General features: G+C 40.4%; 1 protein-coding gene across 4 annotated transcripts in view; it reads left to right on the forward strand.

Moving 5' to 3' along the window:
- arhgap12b (Rho GTPase activating protein 12b) overlaps positions 1-17,187 on the forward strand; it is a 241,278-nt gene that overhangs the window by 164,325 nt on the left and 59,766 nt on the right. For all 4 annotated transcript variants that reach the window (XM_041184245.1, XM_041184244.1, XM_041184246.1 and 1 more), the window contains 3 exons: positions 1,248-1,331; positions 1,517-1,578; positions 3,873-3,954. In XM_041184245.1, the coding sequence (XP_041040179.1) occupies positions 1,248-1,331; positions 1,517-1,578; positions 3,873-3,954 (228 nt within the window). The remainder of the gene's footprint in view (positions 1-1,247; positions 1,332-1,516; positions 1,579-3,872; positions 3,955-17,187) is intronic.

Below are 17,187 nucleotides of genomic sequence, written 5' to 3' on the forward strand. Positions count from 1 at the left end.
ACTGAGTGGCTTGCTAGGCCATTTCAGAGGGCAGTTAAGAGTCAACCACACTACTTTGAGGCTGCAGTCACATGTAGGCCTGACCAGGTAAGGATGGAGGACTTCCTTTCCTAAAAGACATTAGTGAACCAGATGGCTTTTTACAACAATCGATGATAGGTTCAGTAATGGTGTGCATGAAACTAGCTTTCAATTCCAGATTTAGTAAATGAATTTAAATTCCATCAGCTGCCATGGTGGGATATGAACCCATGTCACTAGAGGATTAGCCTGGGCCACTGAATTACACAGGGCAATTAATAATGAACCTTATTCCTGTGGGCCTGGAGTCGCGTATAACCCAGAACAAGTAAAGGACATTAGTGAACCAGATGGTTTATTATGGCAATCTAGTAGTTTCCTAGTCTCTCTTACTACTATTAGCTTTTTATTCTAAATTTATTTAATTAACTGAATTTCAATTCCCTAGCTGTCATGATGGGATTTGAACTTGTATGGCTCCAGATCATTGGTCTAAGCCCTTGGGTTACTATTCCAGTAACATAACTACAATGCCAGCATACCTGCTTATATTATCTGCCATTTAGTCTTGATAAATAATATCAAACTAATAATTTAAAACAAGACCCAGGTGTGCGAATGGAGTACTGTTGTGGAAATTACTTATTCTAATGACTTATGCTTGACCATTCGGAAAAAAGTCAAACGTTAAACAATCGGTCATTTGAACGTGGCTAGTTGTTGCAATGAATAGGTATGGTTCTGTGCTGGAATCAACCTTGTTGATAAATAATTGTAAAGGATTGTCAATTATCAATTTTAATCCCTTGCTTTGACTAACCTGGTTTCATATTTAATGTTAGCAGTTTCCATAACAGGTGTTACAATTTGCTGTGCATTCATGCTTAGCAGCCCTAACTGTTAGTACGGCTGGGTCTTGTTTTAAATTATGAGCTTTGACATTATTAATTAGGACTTTTTTTATTCATTCACAGGATGTGGGCGTCGCTAGCTAGGTCAGCATTTATTGTCCATCACTAATTACCCTTGCTAAGTTGATGGTGAGCTGCCGCCTTGAACTGATTTGTGGTCCATGTGGTGTACATACCCACAGTGCTGTTAGGAAGTGAGATCCAGGATTTTGAAATTTCAATTGACATTGAAATGTTTAGTGCTATTTATGGTTTGATTCCCATGGTCTTTCTTTAAGGCAGTTATAATGTCACAACATTTTTTTGTCTTTTTAGGAGCCTGCAACTAGTCCAAAGTTAATCCACGACAACAACAATGAGCCACCCTCATCGCCAAAATATTCACAGTCTTCACCAATTGTAAGTATACATTCAACAAAAAAAAATGACTACCTATTAAAATGAGTCTAAATGTCAGCTGAAGGAAATTAATTATTATTTCTAGTGAATGACCATGAATTAACCTAACTAGAAATTATTTAACTCCATTGATGCTTGTTGTCTTACAATGCAAAACAAACTTGTGTTCTTCACTAAATTTGCAGGTTTCAGAAAAATATGGGTTACTTTATGTAACAAAGATCACTGAGAATGGCAAAAAAGTCAGGTGAGTACATAAGACAAAGGCAACTTATTTGAACTTTCAAACGCTTAAGTGTTTTTTGCTCTTATGGTTAATTTGACATCTTAATGAAAAACTAATTAAACACTAGCCATAAACAGAGGATAGTATGATTCCAATTCGTTACCTGACTCTACCAGACAATTTTAAATTATAATTTTAGTTAATGCTCTGTTTGCCACTTTTTAAACAAGGTGATATTGAAAATGTATACATCAAGACAATTTCAACTAAATAGCACAGTTTTAATGGGGGTGAAAGAACAGCGACACTTTGGATCCTTGGTTTTATAAACAAAGGCATTGGAGAGAATTTGAACTCCCAAGGGTGGGTGGGACGTTTAAAAGAAAATCATTTATATTCTCAAATTCACTTTGCAGATTTATTGGAGGTAAGTCAAAAGTGACTAAACAGCTCTTAACAGGCCAGTCTGCCAGCAAAAGCCTTTATGAAGGCTGTGTGTTTTCCTTTTAATGGGATTTTTTTAAAAACCCACGACGACGACCTTGTTTCCTGGAGCATTTACTGCCTACCTATTGACCAGAAGGAGCAGGGAAATTTCCCCTAGTTCAAAAATAGCACATGATTTCCTTCCACCCACCTGTCAATCAACCTGGCTGTAGTGGGGTGGAGGGGAAGAAACCTGCTGGGAAAAAAATAAAAGATTAGAAAACATCCTGCAGTGAATTTCAACATATCATCCAGAAAGCCCAAACTTACTGGTTTCCTGCCTGGAATCTACCTCCTTCCCCAAACTCTGAAAGTACAAAACCAAGGAAGTTATAAGGGCATCAAGGCCATAAAGAGGGTACTTATATTTACTGGAATAGTATCAAGGATTCAGGAGCAACTGGGTTGTTTTCCTTAAGGCAGAGAAGGTTAGAGAAAGATTTAATAAAGGTGTTCAAAATCATGAAGGGTTTTGATAGCTTAAATAAAAATAAACTGTTTCCAATGGCCCAAGTGTCAGTAACCAGAGGAAACAGCTTTGGTAATTGGCAAAAAAGGAAGAGGCAGGATGAGGAGCTATGATCTGGAATGCACCGTCTGTAGGGGTTGTGGAAGCAGATTTTATCAACTTTCAAAAGGAATATAGGTAAATACTTAAAGGAGAAAAAGTTGCAGCCCTATGGGACAAGGCTGAGAGCTGGCACGATGGCCTCCTTTGCATCATATGATCTATGCAAGGCTGCTGTGGCCGTGGAATTAATTTCACATGGGACAAGGACTGAAGGCATGTGGGGTAATGGACATCAGTGGAAGATTGAGCAGAAAAACGGGCAGAAGTTGAGCTGTAGATGTAGTTGAAGTTTGGTGGGGGTGGGTGTGGTGCTAGGTTTAGGGGCATCTACCATTGTCTGCTGGTACCAGTTAACCATTGTTACTGATGTTTACTCCACAAAATAAAAAGTACTTCATTCAGAAAGCCTAAATGATTCAGTTTAAATTGATGATATTCTGAGAGGAAAGAAGTTTTGGTGTCCTATTAGTGCCATCATCAGAAAAGATCTTGTTTATTATCTCTAAGCAGAAAATCACCTGTAGGGATTTTGGTTCAGTCAGACAGAGGTGCAAACTCAGGGTTGTTGATAGAGACCAAAGCAGAAAGGGATAGTGATAAGTGCAGCTGCAGTGATAAGAGTTTTGAGCAATGAATAGGAGTGAGACAGAAGTTCAAACTGTAGCCTGTACCGAGCCATTATCTTAGATGGCTGAGGTTGCTGATGCTGGGACTATCATCAAAGAAAGAAGGGATCAAAGGTGAGAGAAAGATTGAAATGTAATGCCTGAGAACTTGAGAATTGTCATGGCAGTTGTATACCTCTTTTTTTTAGTAGAAATATACTGTTATTTTCAGTTAAATAATTAAATTGGAAATGGTACAGATGTGGTTGTGGGATTTAATTAATCAAAAGGCTCAAAGTTTCTGAAACATGATAGAAGGGACACTAACATCACATAATTGTAGGCAAAACATTTTAATTATATGAAGAGATAGAATAGCTTTATATAGAAATTGAAATATTACAACTGTTTGAAGGTGAGTAAAAATGATTCACTATTTGATGTCACTAGCTTAGTAATTAGTAATTTGCTTGTATGTAGACCTGCAACTCATAAAATTAATGTATGTAAGTTAGTATTTATAATTCAAAGAAAGTTATTGAAACTGTGCTTTTATATTTATAATTGAAATATAAGCTATGCAATTTAAATAAAACTTTGTCGGAACAATTCTGTGTAGTTTATTGGGTATCTTTTAACAAATTTATTTATAGGAAGAATTGGACATCATCTTGGACAGTCTTGCAAGGGTCATCTCTGCTATTTGCCAAAAATCAAGGCAGTGGAAGTGGCTGGGTAACAAATGTTTCCATCATGTTTTATAATGTAGTATGTACAACATGTCCTTCCACTACAGTAATGATACACAGAGTAATTCTATTGCTGTGTTTATGAACTATTCAAATCACATTAGCCCAATAACAGTAATGATAGTATACAACAGTAATGCATTATACTATAAGCATATTAGATTGCCCATCATTCTCAACCATGGATTGTTGAAAGTCACAATAATAATTAGTAAATGCAGGTAACTATATCCAACTTTTAAATGTATATTTCTTTTTGGCCATTTGGTGCATAAATGTAAACAATTACATTGATACATTGTATTGCAGTTTTAAATCCACAAATTTTAAGAAAAACTTTTAAAATGTACCACTACTGCTACAATGAGCGATTTGTTAAAAGACGGGTGTTAAATTTTCATTACTTTGGATTATGCCCAATGGGCTCAGACAGTTAAGCAATAATTCTTTGCAATTAATGTTGTTTGGAATTTTTATTTTCACTCCTGAAATATGCATTATTAGGTGGTCCTTCCTTTTGCAAGTCAGTTAAATCTGGTACTAATCAGAAATTAGTTTCAAGTTATAAATGGTAATCATCATATAATTTTAGTTGTAACTGGCACCCACATTGAGCTATTGTTGCAGACCAGTGAGGAGGGTTACTCATTTTTGGTAGGTAACTTCTTATTGCGCAGTTAAGGGCTTTACTGCATTCCTTTTAAATGCTTATTATACTTTATTTGCTTTGGTGCAGGACAGTGGTAGAGGTGGAAAATAATGCAAAAGAATGTTTGATAAAATCTTTCATAAATAAGAACATGATGTATATATTAGAGATAAAAACAAAAAACTGCGGATGCTGGAAATCCAAAACAAAAACAGAATTACCTGGAAAAACTCAGCAGGTCCGGCAGCATCGGCGGAGAAGAAAAGAGTTGACGTTTCGAGTCCTCATGACCCTTCAGCAGAACTGTTCGGCTGAAGGGTCATGAGGACTCGAAACGTCAACTCTTTTCTTCTCCGCCGATGCTGCCGGACCTGCTGAGTTTTTCCAGGTAATTCTGTTTTTGTGATGTATATATTACTATTTCAGACTTGTTAACTGTATAGGGCACACTTATACTTCCACAAATATTTTGATACTGAATAATTTAGAGTTACTCTTAACGTGTATTTTAAATGATCCGTATTGGATCAACAGTCAATACCATCACAAAACAGGTTGATTGTCATTCATATCCTGCTGTTTGTGGGATGTGGTTGGCACAGAATGCATGCAGCATTTACCTAGTCACTTTATTTCAAAAGTTACTTATTATGTGATGCTTTGAAACTTTTTAAAGGCAAAATTCACTTTAAAATTGCAATATTTTTGAAAGATTAGTGCGGTTACATCACCATAGTGTCTCATATGTTACCAATATGCATGTTTTTAAAAAATTTACCCTTGCCCTGTCAAGTTACAAAGAAATTCAACATATGCTAAAGTACTCTCAGATTAACCTGTAAAACTTTATAATGTGAAATATTTAACTTATTGTCAACTAACATGAAAAAGTATTAAGATGTAAGGTTTGAGTATTGCTGAAAAAAGACATTTTGTCAAAGCTTTTCGTCATCAGTACAATCACAAGAATACCAATGTCAAGGAAGCAACAACTTTATACTGTATAAGAAGAGTGTGCTGATTGGTTGGCACGGGGACTCTGGTAGAGGTGTTGTGAAGGAGAATGCACCAATTAATGCTGACTGACAGTTAACTGCCAAGTTTTCCAGCTACATGGTGAATGACCCCTTCACACGCGAAGACCATACAGGACTTGCATATTGATAGCAATGCTGTGTCCATGTGCTTATTTAACATTGCCAGCCTATTTACCAATGTTTCATTTAAAGAAGGCATAGATATTTGTGCTGCAGCACTATATCTTTGCGATCTAGACCAGCCACCACTGCGCGAACCAGTATTCATTGAGCTTATGAACTTGGTAACTTGTGCCGTTGAGTTCAGCTTTAACAACACAATGTATGCCCAAATAGATGGTGTTGCCATGGGATCCCCTCTAGGCCCAGCTCTCTCAAACATCTTTGTTGGGTTTCATGAGAAACATGTCTTTGATGGAATGACACCTAATCTCCTAACCTTTGCATATTTCCAATAGGTCGATGTTATGTTTGCTATATTTAAATCTGCAGCTGCATGTAATAATTTCCTTGCATATCTTGATGGGCTTCATCCTGTGCTCAAATTCACCTTTAAAATGGAGCAGTCAAATGAACTCCATTTCCTTGGCGTACTAGTTGATAGATCTGCCAAGGGCTCTCTACCACGGCCTGCCACAAGCTTACCGTCACAGGTCAATACACGTGCTGTAAAATTGGCCTTATCAGCAACCTCATAAATAGGGCCCGAGCCGTTTGCTCACCATGCAAGCTTGATGTTGAAATAGGGCGCATCAAAGACATCCTACGGGGATAATGGCTACCCTGATCAGATCATTTCACACTGTCTATCATGAGAACTCATGAACGGGCCTAAGGCTGTCATTTTGACCCTGAAAAGTGCCCAGTCTACCTTAGATTACCTGGAGAGCGAGGTATTTCAAAAATTTGAGCAACAAGTGAAGCTAGCTGTTTCCGGCTGCTACTATGGTTTATTTTGAAGTGGCCATTGCTATTTTTCCTTCTTTGATGTACCCCAAAGGATTTGCAATTATTTTCTTTTTAAAATCACTTTTAAATTCTAAATAAATCTATTTACAGAATTAACACACCAGTACTACTGCCAGAAAGCAAAAAATGCACTAAGGATCCCCTGAATTTATATTACCAGGATTGTGTTTCCTTTTTGCTACCTTGAGAAAAGAAACACCATCCAGTAATCCAAAAAGGAGCCCTGTAAAATATCAATACCTTGCAAACCTGGAAATGCTTGTGGGATCAGGTGACCTACTGTGGCATCCCTGTACAGGATTGTGAGACCGAGTGTGGGGTCACTGTGCAGGATTGGGCGAGCGAGTGTGGGGTCACTGTGCAGGATTGCGCGAGCAAGTTTGGGATCAGTGTGCAGAATTGGGCAAGCGAGTGTTGGATCAGTGTGCAGGATCAGGTGAGCGAGGGTGGGATCACTTTGGGATGTCAGGTGAATGAATGCAGTATCAGGTGAACAAGTGTGGGATCACTGTGGGATCAAATGAGCAAGTGTGGGATCATTGTGCGGGACTGGGTAACCAAGTTTGGAATCACTCTGTGGGAGCAGGTGACCAAACCTAGGGAGGCGGAAGCACTTATAGGTGGCAATGCAATGCCATGAAAAGCCATAAAAGGACAAATGAGATTTGAGTTTATACATGGCAGCATTGGATATTACTTGGATTTACAACACAGAAACAGGCAGTTCTGCCAAACTTGTCTGTGCCATTGTTTATGCTCCAGGCAACTACCTCTTACCTTACTTCATATAATCCTATGAGCATATCCTCTTATTTTTTTCCCTTTACTTATCTTGCTGCCCCTTAAATGCATCTGTGCTATTCAGCTCAAATACTTCATGTTGTAACAAGTTCCACTTTCTAGCCATTCTTTGATTAGCAATTTCTCATGAATTTCTTATTGTGATTTATTTGCAACCATCTTATATTCATGTCTTCTAGCTCCCCCACAAGTAGAAACACCTTCTCTACATCTACTCTATAAAACCCCTTATTTAGTTTTAAGACCACTGTTAGGTTATCCCTCAGCCTTCTCTTTTCCAGAGAAAAGAGACCCAACCTGCAGCCTTTTCTGATAGCTTTAACCTCTCAATTTTGGTAGCATCCTTGTAAGTAGTTTTTATAGCTTCTCCAGTGCCTCTATATCCTTTCTACGTGTGGAGACCAAAGATGTGCACAGTTACTGAGTGGTTTAAGCAAGGTTCTGTACACTTTAACATAACTTGCTGTTTTCAATTAGTACAAGGAACTGATATTTGTACAAAGCAGCGATTAGGACACAGTTGAAGTACTTGCAGCTTTGAGTATTTCACTCAGCAAGAATATTAGAGCTATGGAAAGAATACAGTGAAAATTCACTAAACTGATACCAGGGCAATTTAGAGTAATGAAAGAAGATTTGAAATGTAAAAATTATAATTTTTTTCATGGAAATAGAGGAAGTTATGGGGAGATCTTTTTGAGGTTATCAAAATTGCCTACTGTTAAGTTTAACCACACTTTATTGTTACTAATGACCACAAACTTATTTGGAAACTTTCACCCAGACACACATGGCCTCTTGCCTAAGATTTGTACCTCGTAGAAGAAGGGATTGCTTTCAAAATGTTACTGAGAGGTTGTGGGATTTAAATTCGGCTGCGTAGTACCACTTTTATATGGACATGTTAGTGGCACTAGAACATTGTGCTGTGTCAGGTGACTGAAGTGACACTCAGGAGCACCCCTCTGTGCACTGAAGAGCATGATGGGACGAGATCATGATGTCAATCATCAGCAGGCTGATGGAATGCACAAGTACAAAATATGACCATTGAATTTATAGGGACATTTAAAAGACACTGATCATTATACCATAAGGTTTAGGATGACAGGAAAGGTCAAAGGGCAATCCAGAGTAAGAATAATTAACTGGGAGAGAGCTAACTTCAAGGGGGCAAGAACAGAGCAAGAATGATTAACTAAGGGAGAGCCAACTTCAATGGGGCAAGAACAGAGCTGGGTCAGATAGACTGGAACCAAAGATTGGCGGGATAAACCGTAACTGAACAATGGCCTCAGAAAAAATGATTCGGGCATAGTCAAGGTATATTCCCTCAAAAGAGAAATATAGGACAAACCAATCAGAGTTCCCTGGATGAAAAAGGAGATAGAAATTAAAATTAAGGAAAAAGTGTACTTATGCGAGGTGTCGGGTAGAAAATAGAACTGAGAAGCAAGCTGAATACAGAAGGTTCAGAGGAGAGGTAAAGAAGCAAATAAGAGAAGTGAAGAGGGATTATGAGAAAAAGCTGGCAGTCAACATGAAGGGGAACCTCAAAGTCTCCTATCAGCATGCTATTGTAAAAGGGTGGTAAAAGGAATAGTAGGGCTGATTAGGGACCAAAAGAGGGATTCACACATGGAGGCAAGGGGCATGACTGAGGTATTAAATGAGTACTTTGCATCTGTCTTTACCAAGGAAACAGATGCTACCCAGGCCATTGTGACAAAGGAGGAAACTCTGTCATTAGAAGGGTTCAAAATTGATAAGGAGGAGGCATTGAATAAATTGTTGATACTTAAAGTTGGCAAGGCACTGGGACCGGATCAGATGCATCCAAGGATATCGAAGAAAGTGAGAGTAGAAATTGCAGGAGCACTGGCCATAATCTTTCAGCCTTCCGCTAGACTTGGGAGGTGCCAGAGGACTGGAGAATTGCAAACATTACACCCTTGTTCAAAAAAGGTTGTAAGGATAAGCCCAGCAATTACAGACCAGTCAGTTTAACTTTGGTTGTGGGAGGCTTCTAAAAACAATTATTTGGGACAGAATTAATAGTTGCATGGAAAAATGTGGGTTGATTAGGAAAAGCCAACTTGGATTTCTCAAGGGAAAATCATGTTTAACAAACTTGCTAGAGTTTTTTGAAGAGGGAACAGAGAGGGTTGATGAGGGTAATGTTGTTGATGTGGTATACATGGACTTCCAAAAGGCATTCAGTACACTGCCGCAAAACAGACTTGTGAGAAAAGTTATAGCTCGTGGAATGAAAGGGTCAGTTGCAATGTGGAAATTGGCTGAGTAATAGGAAACAATGAGTAATGGCTAATGGATATTTTTTAGGCTGGAGGAAGGTTTGTAGTGGTGTTCCCCAGGAGTCAGTACTGGGATCTTTGCTTTTCCTGATATATATTAATCTAGATCTTGGTGTGCGGGGGACAATTTCAAAGTTTACGGATGATACAAAACTTGGAGGCATTGTAACCTATGAGCAGGACAGTGTAGAACTTCAAAAGGACATAGACAAGTTGGTGGAGTGGGCAGATAGATGGCAGATGAAGTTCAATGCAGAGCAGTGTAAGGTGATTCATAAGGATCTGGGTGTATACGTGCATAAGTCATTAAAGGTGGCAGAACCAGTGAAGAGAGCAGTTATTAAAACATACAGTATCCTAGGCTTTATTAATAGGGGCATAGAGTACAAGAGCAAGGAGGTTATGCTGAACTTGAATGGGACACTAGTTAGACCTCAGCTGGAGTATTGTATACAGTTCTCAGCACTACACTTTAGGAAGAATGTGAACGCATTTGAAAGAGTACAGAAGAGGTTTACAAAAATGACTCCAGGGATGAGAAACTTCAGTTATGAAGATAGATTGGAGAAGCTGGGACTGTTCTCCTTGGAGAGGAGAAGCTAAAAGGAGATTGAATCGAGGTGTTCAATATCATGAGGGGGCTGGACAGAATAGATAGGGAGAAACTGTTCCCACTCGTAAAAGAATCTAAGACAGACACAGATTTAAAGTGATTTGCAAAAGAAGCAAATGTGATGTGAGAAAAAACTTTCACATACAGCAAGTGGTTCAGGGCTGGAATGCACTGCCTAGAAGTATAGTGGAGGCAGGTTCAGTAGAGGCATTCAAGATGGCATTGGATGATTATAGATGAACCTTTCTTGTTCACGAATGTCCTTTAGAGAAAGAAATCTGCTGTCTTTACCTGGTCTGACCTACACGTGACTCCAGACCCACAGCAATGTGGTTGACTCTTGAAATGCCTGAACAAGGGAAATTAGGGATGGGCAATAAATGTTGGCCTAGCCAGCGACACCCAGATCCCATGAATGACTATATTAAAAAAATCAAGTAAAAACAATATGGTAAGAGGGCGGGAGAATGGCACTGAGTTATAGTGCTCATTTGGAGAGCCGGTGCAGTCACGAAAGGCCAAATGGCCTTCTGCACCGTAACAATTCTGTGATCCTATATTGGAATCCATTATTAAGGAAGTAGGAAAATCATTATACAATCAAGCAGAGTCATCATGGTTTTATGAAAGGGAAATTGCGTTTGGCAAATTTATTAAAGTTCTTTGAGACTGTAACAAGCAGGGTGGATAAAGGGGAACCAGTAGATGTAGTGTATTTTGATTTCAAAGTGGCATTTGATTAGATGCCGCTCACAAGATTGCTACACAAAATGATGTTGGGGGTAATATTTTATAGAATGGTTACAGAAGGAGACAATTCAGCCCATCATGCCTGTGCTGGCTCTCTAAAGGAGCGATTCATCTAGTGCCATTCCCCTGCCTTCTTCCCATAGGCTGCCTGTTTATCCTTTTCAGATAATCCAGTTCCCTCTTGAGTGCCTTCAGCATACATTCAGGCAGTGCATTCTGGATCTTAACCACTCACTGCATGAAAAAGTTTTCCCCCATGCCTCCATTGCTTCTTTTGCCAGTTACCTTAAATCTGTGCCCTCTGGTTCTCGATCCTTTCATGAGTGGAACCAGTTTCTCCCATCTACTCTACCCAGATCCCTGATGATTTTGAATACCTCTATCAAATCTCCTCTGTTTTCCTCAGAAAAGAGAAGATTCAGTCTCATCATCTCCTTTCTATTAACATTGCTGAAATTCCTCATTCTCCACCACCAACGAGCAGTGGCAGCAGTGCGTACCACTTACAAAATGCACTGCAGAAACTGACCAAGGCTCCTTAGGCAGCACCTTGCAAACCCCATGACCTCTACCATCTAGAAAGACAAGGGCAGCAGATAGATGGGAACACCATCACCTGGAAGTTCCCCTCCAAGCCATTCACCATCCTGACTTGGAAATATATTGCCATTCCTTCACTGTCACTGCATCAAAACCCTGGAACTCCCTCCCTAACAGCACTGTGGGTGTAACTACACTGCATGGACTGCAGCGGTTCAAGAAGGTAGCTCACCACCATCTCAAGGGTAATTGAAGATAGGCAATAAATGCTGGCCTAGCCATCGACGCCCACATCCTGCAAATGAATTTTATAAATACCCTCTCTAACACCTTCACATCCTTCCTAAGGTGTGGTGCTCATAACTGGATACAATATTCCAGTTAAGGCAAAAGCAGTGTTCTATACAAGTTTAACATAACTTCCTTGCTTTTGTGCTCTATGCCCCTCTTGATAAAGCCTATGATTCTGTATGCTTTATTAACCGCTTTCTCAACCTGTCCTGCCACCTTCAATAATTTATGCACATATACACCCAGGTCCCTCAGCTCTTGCACCCTCTTTAGAATTTTATCGTTTATATTGTCCCTCCATGTTCTTTCGACCAAAATGAATCTGTGTGATTCTGTGATACTGCAAGGTCTAGCTCATTAATATTTATAGGATAGCAGGGGTCCTAACACTGATCCCCGGGGAACATTACACTTTCATGAACAAGTGTAATTGGTATAACATTTGAAATTCTCCAGTCCTCTGGCATCATCCCTGTGTCTAAGGAATGGAAAATTATGGCCAGTGCCTCCACAATTTCCACACTCAATTCCCTCCATATCCTTTGATGCCTTATCAGTTTTAAGTATAGACAGCCTAACCAACACCACTACCATATTTATTTTAAACCCTTCAAGTCTCTGAACTACCCCCTCTTTCACCATGACCTGTGTACTATCTTCTTTGGTATAGACATGCAAAATATTCATTTAATACCTCAGCCATGCCCCCTGCCCATATAGATAAATTCCCTTTTTGGTCCCTAATCCGCTCCTCCCCCCTTTTACCACCTTTTTACTATTTGTGTGCCAATCGAAGACTTTGTAATTCCTTTTTTTTGTTAGTTGCCAGCCTCTTATCATACTCTCTTTATGCTTTTCTTGTTCGTGTTTCAATTCCCCTCTGTTCAGGTTTAACAACACAACGTATGCCCATATAGATGTGTTGCCATGGGATCCCCTCTAGGCCCAGTTCTTGCAAATATCTTTGTTGGTTTTCACAAGAAATGTGCCTTTGATTGAATGACCTCCTGCCCCTTGCATGTTTCCAATACATAGATATATTTGTTACATTTGAATCCACAGCTGCACCTGTAAGAACTTCGTTACACACCTTAAGGGCTTCATCCTGTGCTCAAATTCACCTTTGAAATGGAGCAGTCAAATGAGCTCCCCTTCCTTTACATGCTAGTTGAGAAACCTGCCAATGGGTTCTCTACTACTGTATGCTGCAAGCCTATCTTCACTGGTCAATACACATGTTGATATTCCTACAGTTCCACAGGCTATAAGATTGGCCTTATCAGCAACTTCATAAATAGGGCCTGAGCCATTTGCTTGCCATGCAAGCTTGATGCTGAAATAGGGCGCATCAAAGCCACCCTGTGGGATACTGGCTACCTTGATTTATTCATGAATCAGCCTAAGGTCGCCACTTTTGGTCCTGAAAATTACATCAAATTACCCTAGAAAGGTAAGGTGTCTCAAAAATTTGAGCAACAGGTGAAGCTAGCCATTGCACACTGTTACTATGCAGTAGCAACTCGAGTGGTATTCTCCGCTAACAGGATGCTGCTGTCAAGCCAAAAAAATATTCTGCCTACCGGATAAATGAGCAACGTGGTATATGAATTTCAGTACTAGTATGATGCCAGGTATACAGGCTGTACCTCCCAACGATTGGCAGATCATATCAAACAGCGCTTAGGTGTCTTAGGCTGTTTGCAACAGGCCAAATACTGACCATACCCAACCAGCCTGTACTTACAGAACTCAAAACATAGTGTCCAGCATTAGATGTGATTCCATGATTGGACAACACCTGCTAAACGATCCTGATTGTGCTAAGAATTGTACTGAAAACCAATTTAAGATTCATTCGGGCTCACAGGCATGCTAAAAGCCACATATAATCACATACGGACCTGTCCTTTGCAGTCAGAAGGAACATATCCACACATTGTGCCTTTTTAACTAAATAAAAGTTTAGGGGGCAGTCATTCCCTGGTTAATTCCCCAGGGCAATGCCTTGACCAATCAGAGTCGAGCTGCCCAATTTGAATGAAGCTGGGCAGTTAACTGTTCCATGCTGCGTTCTCCTTTGCAATGCCTCCCCCAATCAGACTCCATTTGTCACCAATCAGCACTGTCTTCTCATGCAGTAGATATTGTTGCTCCCCAGTTACTGTTGGTAATTTCTTACGAGCTACCCTGATGAGTGAACCCAGTTAACATCTCACTATGTCCTGCCCTAGTGCCATCTGTCTCTTCCAGTATTCTGTGCACCTTGGTATTCCTCTAGCATTATCTCCTGTTTCTTATATCTATGCCAAGTTAGTTTAAACCCCTCCCAATAGCACTAGCAAATCACCCTGCAAGGAAATTGGTCCTCACTCTGTTCAGATGCAAATTGTCTAGCCTGTACAGATCCCATCATCCCTAGAACTGATCTCAATGCCCCAGTAATCTAAAACCCTTCCTTCTGCAGCATCTTTCCACCCACACATTCATCCTCCCATTGCTATACTTGTGTGTGGCACTGTGAATAATCTAAAAATTACAACTTTTGAGATCCAATTTTCTAATTTCCTATCTAACTCCCTAAATCCTGAATGCAGGATCATATCCCTCTTACAACCTATGTCATTGATACTGATGTGGACCACAGCTGCTGGCTGTTCACCCTATCCTCTCAGTGTGCTGTACAGCAGTTCAGTGACACCTTGACCCTGGCACCAGGGAGGCAACATAACATCCTGGATTCACGTCTGCAGTGGCAGAAACTCCTGTCTGTTCCCCTAACTACCAAATCTCCTATCACCATTACTCCAGTCGTCTTTGTGCCTCCCTGGAGCCAACTGGTGCCATGGACTTGGCTGTGGCTGTATTTCCCAGATCAACCATAACTTTCATCAGTATTCCAAATTGCATACTGGTTGGAGAGTGAGATACACGCATCCCCCCTCTCTCTTTGCACACTCTTAGGGCAGAATTTTGCCCTTGCCATGCGGGCTTGTCAGGGGCAGTCGGGAAGCCACCCACTGCCCAAGATTGGACCTGGAAGGCAATTTCACGCTGGCGGGCCAATTAAGGCCTGCCCAGCGTGAAACATGAGCTGCAGCGTTCAATGCTGCCTGTCCGGGAGGGGGTGGGCATTGGGGTGGGGGATGGAGAGCGGGTGGAGCCGTGCAAGCCGGGCGAACACCAAGTTTGTACATGCGTGCGAGTGCGCACTACATATTCTCCCTGAGGAAAAAAATAATTTTAAAAACAAAAATGTAATAAAACGTCCCCTCATGACTCTGTCACATGAGCAGGGACATGATATTAATGAAAAATTATAGTTTTTATTTTATTTGCTTTTGGAAACCTCATCCCGCCTATGGATGAGGTTTCCAAAAAAAGTGCGAAGGTGCTTGGCATTTTTGCCTGCCTGCCAACCGTAAGGTTGGACAGGCAACAAAAAATTGTATTTCAATTAACTTTTTAGCGGCCTTAAAAGGTCTTTTAATTGTCGGCAGGCGTGCTGCCGACTCTGGTGCACGCCAACTGAAATATTGCACGAGTCTGCGATGATGTCGGGATGCTCGCCCAATGTCATCGCGTGTCATTTACCGCTCGGTCTGGCACGCACCTGCCCACTGAGCGAAAAATTTTACCCTTATTATGTGGGATGATGACATCTATAGACATGCTATGACGAAGCTCGCAACCTCACGCCGCAGTGATGCTGGCTGCTGCTCAAGCTCCAAGAGCTGTAGCTTGAGCTGCTGCAACTGACGACACTTCCTACATGTATGATTAGCCAGGGCACGGGAGTTCCCACGTAACGCAGGATGTGCAATAGAGAGGTCGGAGCTGTTCTGCCATTCCTGTATCTAATAGATAATAAACCATAGTACTGCTAATAAACCTAGTACTTAAAAAGAAAGACTCACTAGCTACTCGATTCCTTTCTGTTGACATCAATTAAATATAGGGAAGCTAACTGAAGGTTTTAATTCACTATTTTTTTAAAAGAAATTGAATTTTTAAATTTCCCAGCTCCCTAACTTTGGAGATCAAGAAACAAAGCAACAACACTCAGCAGCCAATCAACTCATGACCTTCCTGTGACCTCGCAGTTTTATTTCTTTTCTTCCCCCTCACTTACTCAAACTTGAGTGCCACAGTCTGCTCCAGCTGCTAATACTCTCCTCAGGTAAAGGCCCCAAGTCTGGGCCTCAATTTATCTTCACCTGAGTGCTCCTGTTTGCTTCCAGATCCGCTACGGCTGCTGACATTCTCTCGGTTAATATCACAGGTAGAGGACTGGCTAGTTAACAGGAAACGGTGTGTTGGGGTAGATGGTTCATTTTCAGGTTGACAAACTGAAACAAATTTTCTGCCATCAAGAGGCAAACCTTAAAATTGGGAGGTAGCCTAACTTTAAATGGTTTTGGAGTGAGCAACTTGGAGATCTGTGTTCATTTTATAGGATGCTTTGTGAATGAGATGGCTATGGATGCAAAGAAAACTCCGGATTCACGTAGCCGTTATTTAAGTCTATTAATGCCCTTGCCTCTTGCCTTGTCCTATCTCTGTAATATCCTCCATCCATGAGACTCTACTCCAATCCATGTCCCTACTCCTCTGACTCTGACCTCTTCTGCATTTAATCTTTGCATTCCCCCACCATTTGGACTGTTCCTTCAGCCACTTAAGATTCATACTCTGGAATTGCCTCCCTAAGCCCTTTGCACTCTGTACCTCCCTCTCCTCCTTTAAGACCATCCTTAAAACCCACCTCTTTGAGCAGCTTTTAATTAGGCTTCCGAATTCCTTAAAGTGAAGCGCCTTGGGATGTTTTTCCTGTTAAAGGCATCATATAAATGGAAGTAATTATTAAGAAGATTGAGTTAGTTCATTCATAATCAAACTAGCCAAGTGGACACGGGTGCAACTCAAGTCTTTTCAGTCATACAAAATCTCACCCAAAACGTTCTGAATAATACTGCAGAAAGCAAAGCTGTTACAGCAATCAGCTGTGAATGTTTTAGAAATGTGGAAAATAAGCAGTCACACTGCATTATTTGAGATTTTTTAGATAAGTGCAAAGGATGTCATTATTTATTTTTACAACAGTGGACAAAATCCATTGATTCTGTAAATACCCTAGTAGCAATAAATTCAATGGGCCAGAAATTTCCTTAAGTATCTTGTGTCACACTCTGTTATGTGGCAAACACAGAATTGATTGCTCACAAAGAGTAAAATTGTTTATTTTTCTTATGGGTAC

This window comes from Carcharodon carcharias, chromosome 3 (genome assembly GCF_017639515.1).
Source record: "Carcharodon carcharias isolate sCarCar2 chromosome 3, sCarCar2.pri, whole genome shotgun sequence".
Classification (NCBI taxonomy): Eukaryota; Metazoa; Chordata; class Chondrichthyes; order Lamniformes; family Lamnidae; genus Carcharodon; species Carcharodon carcharias.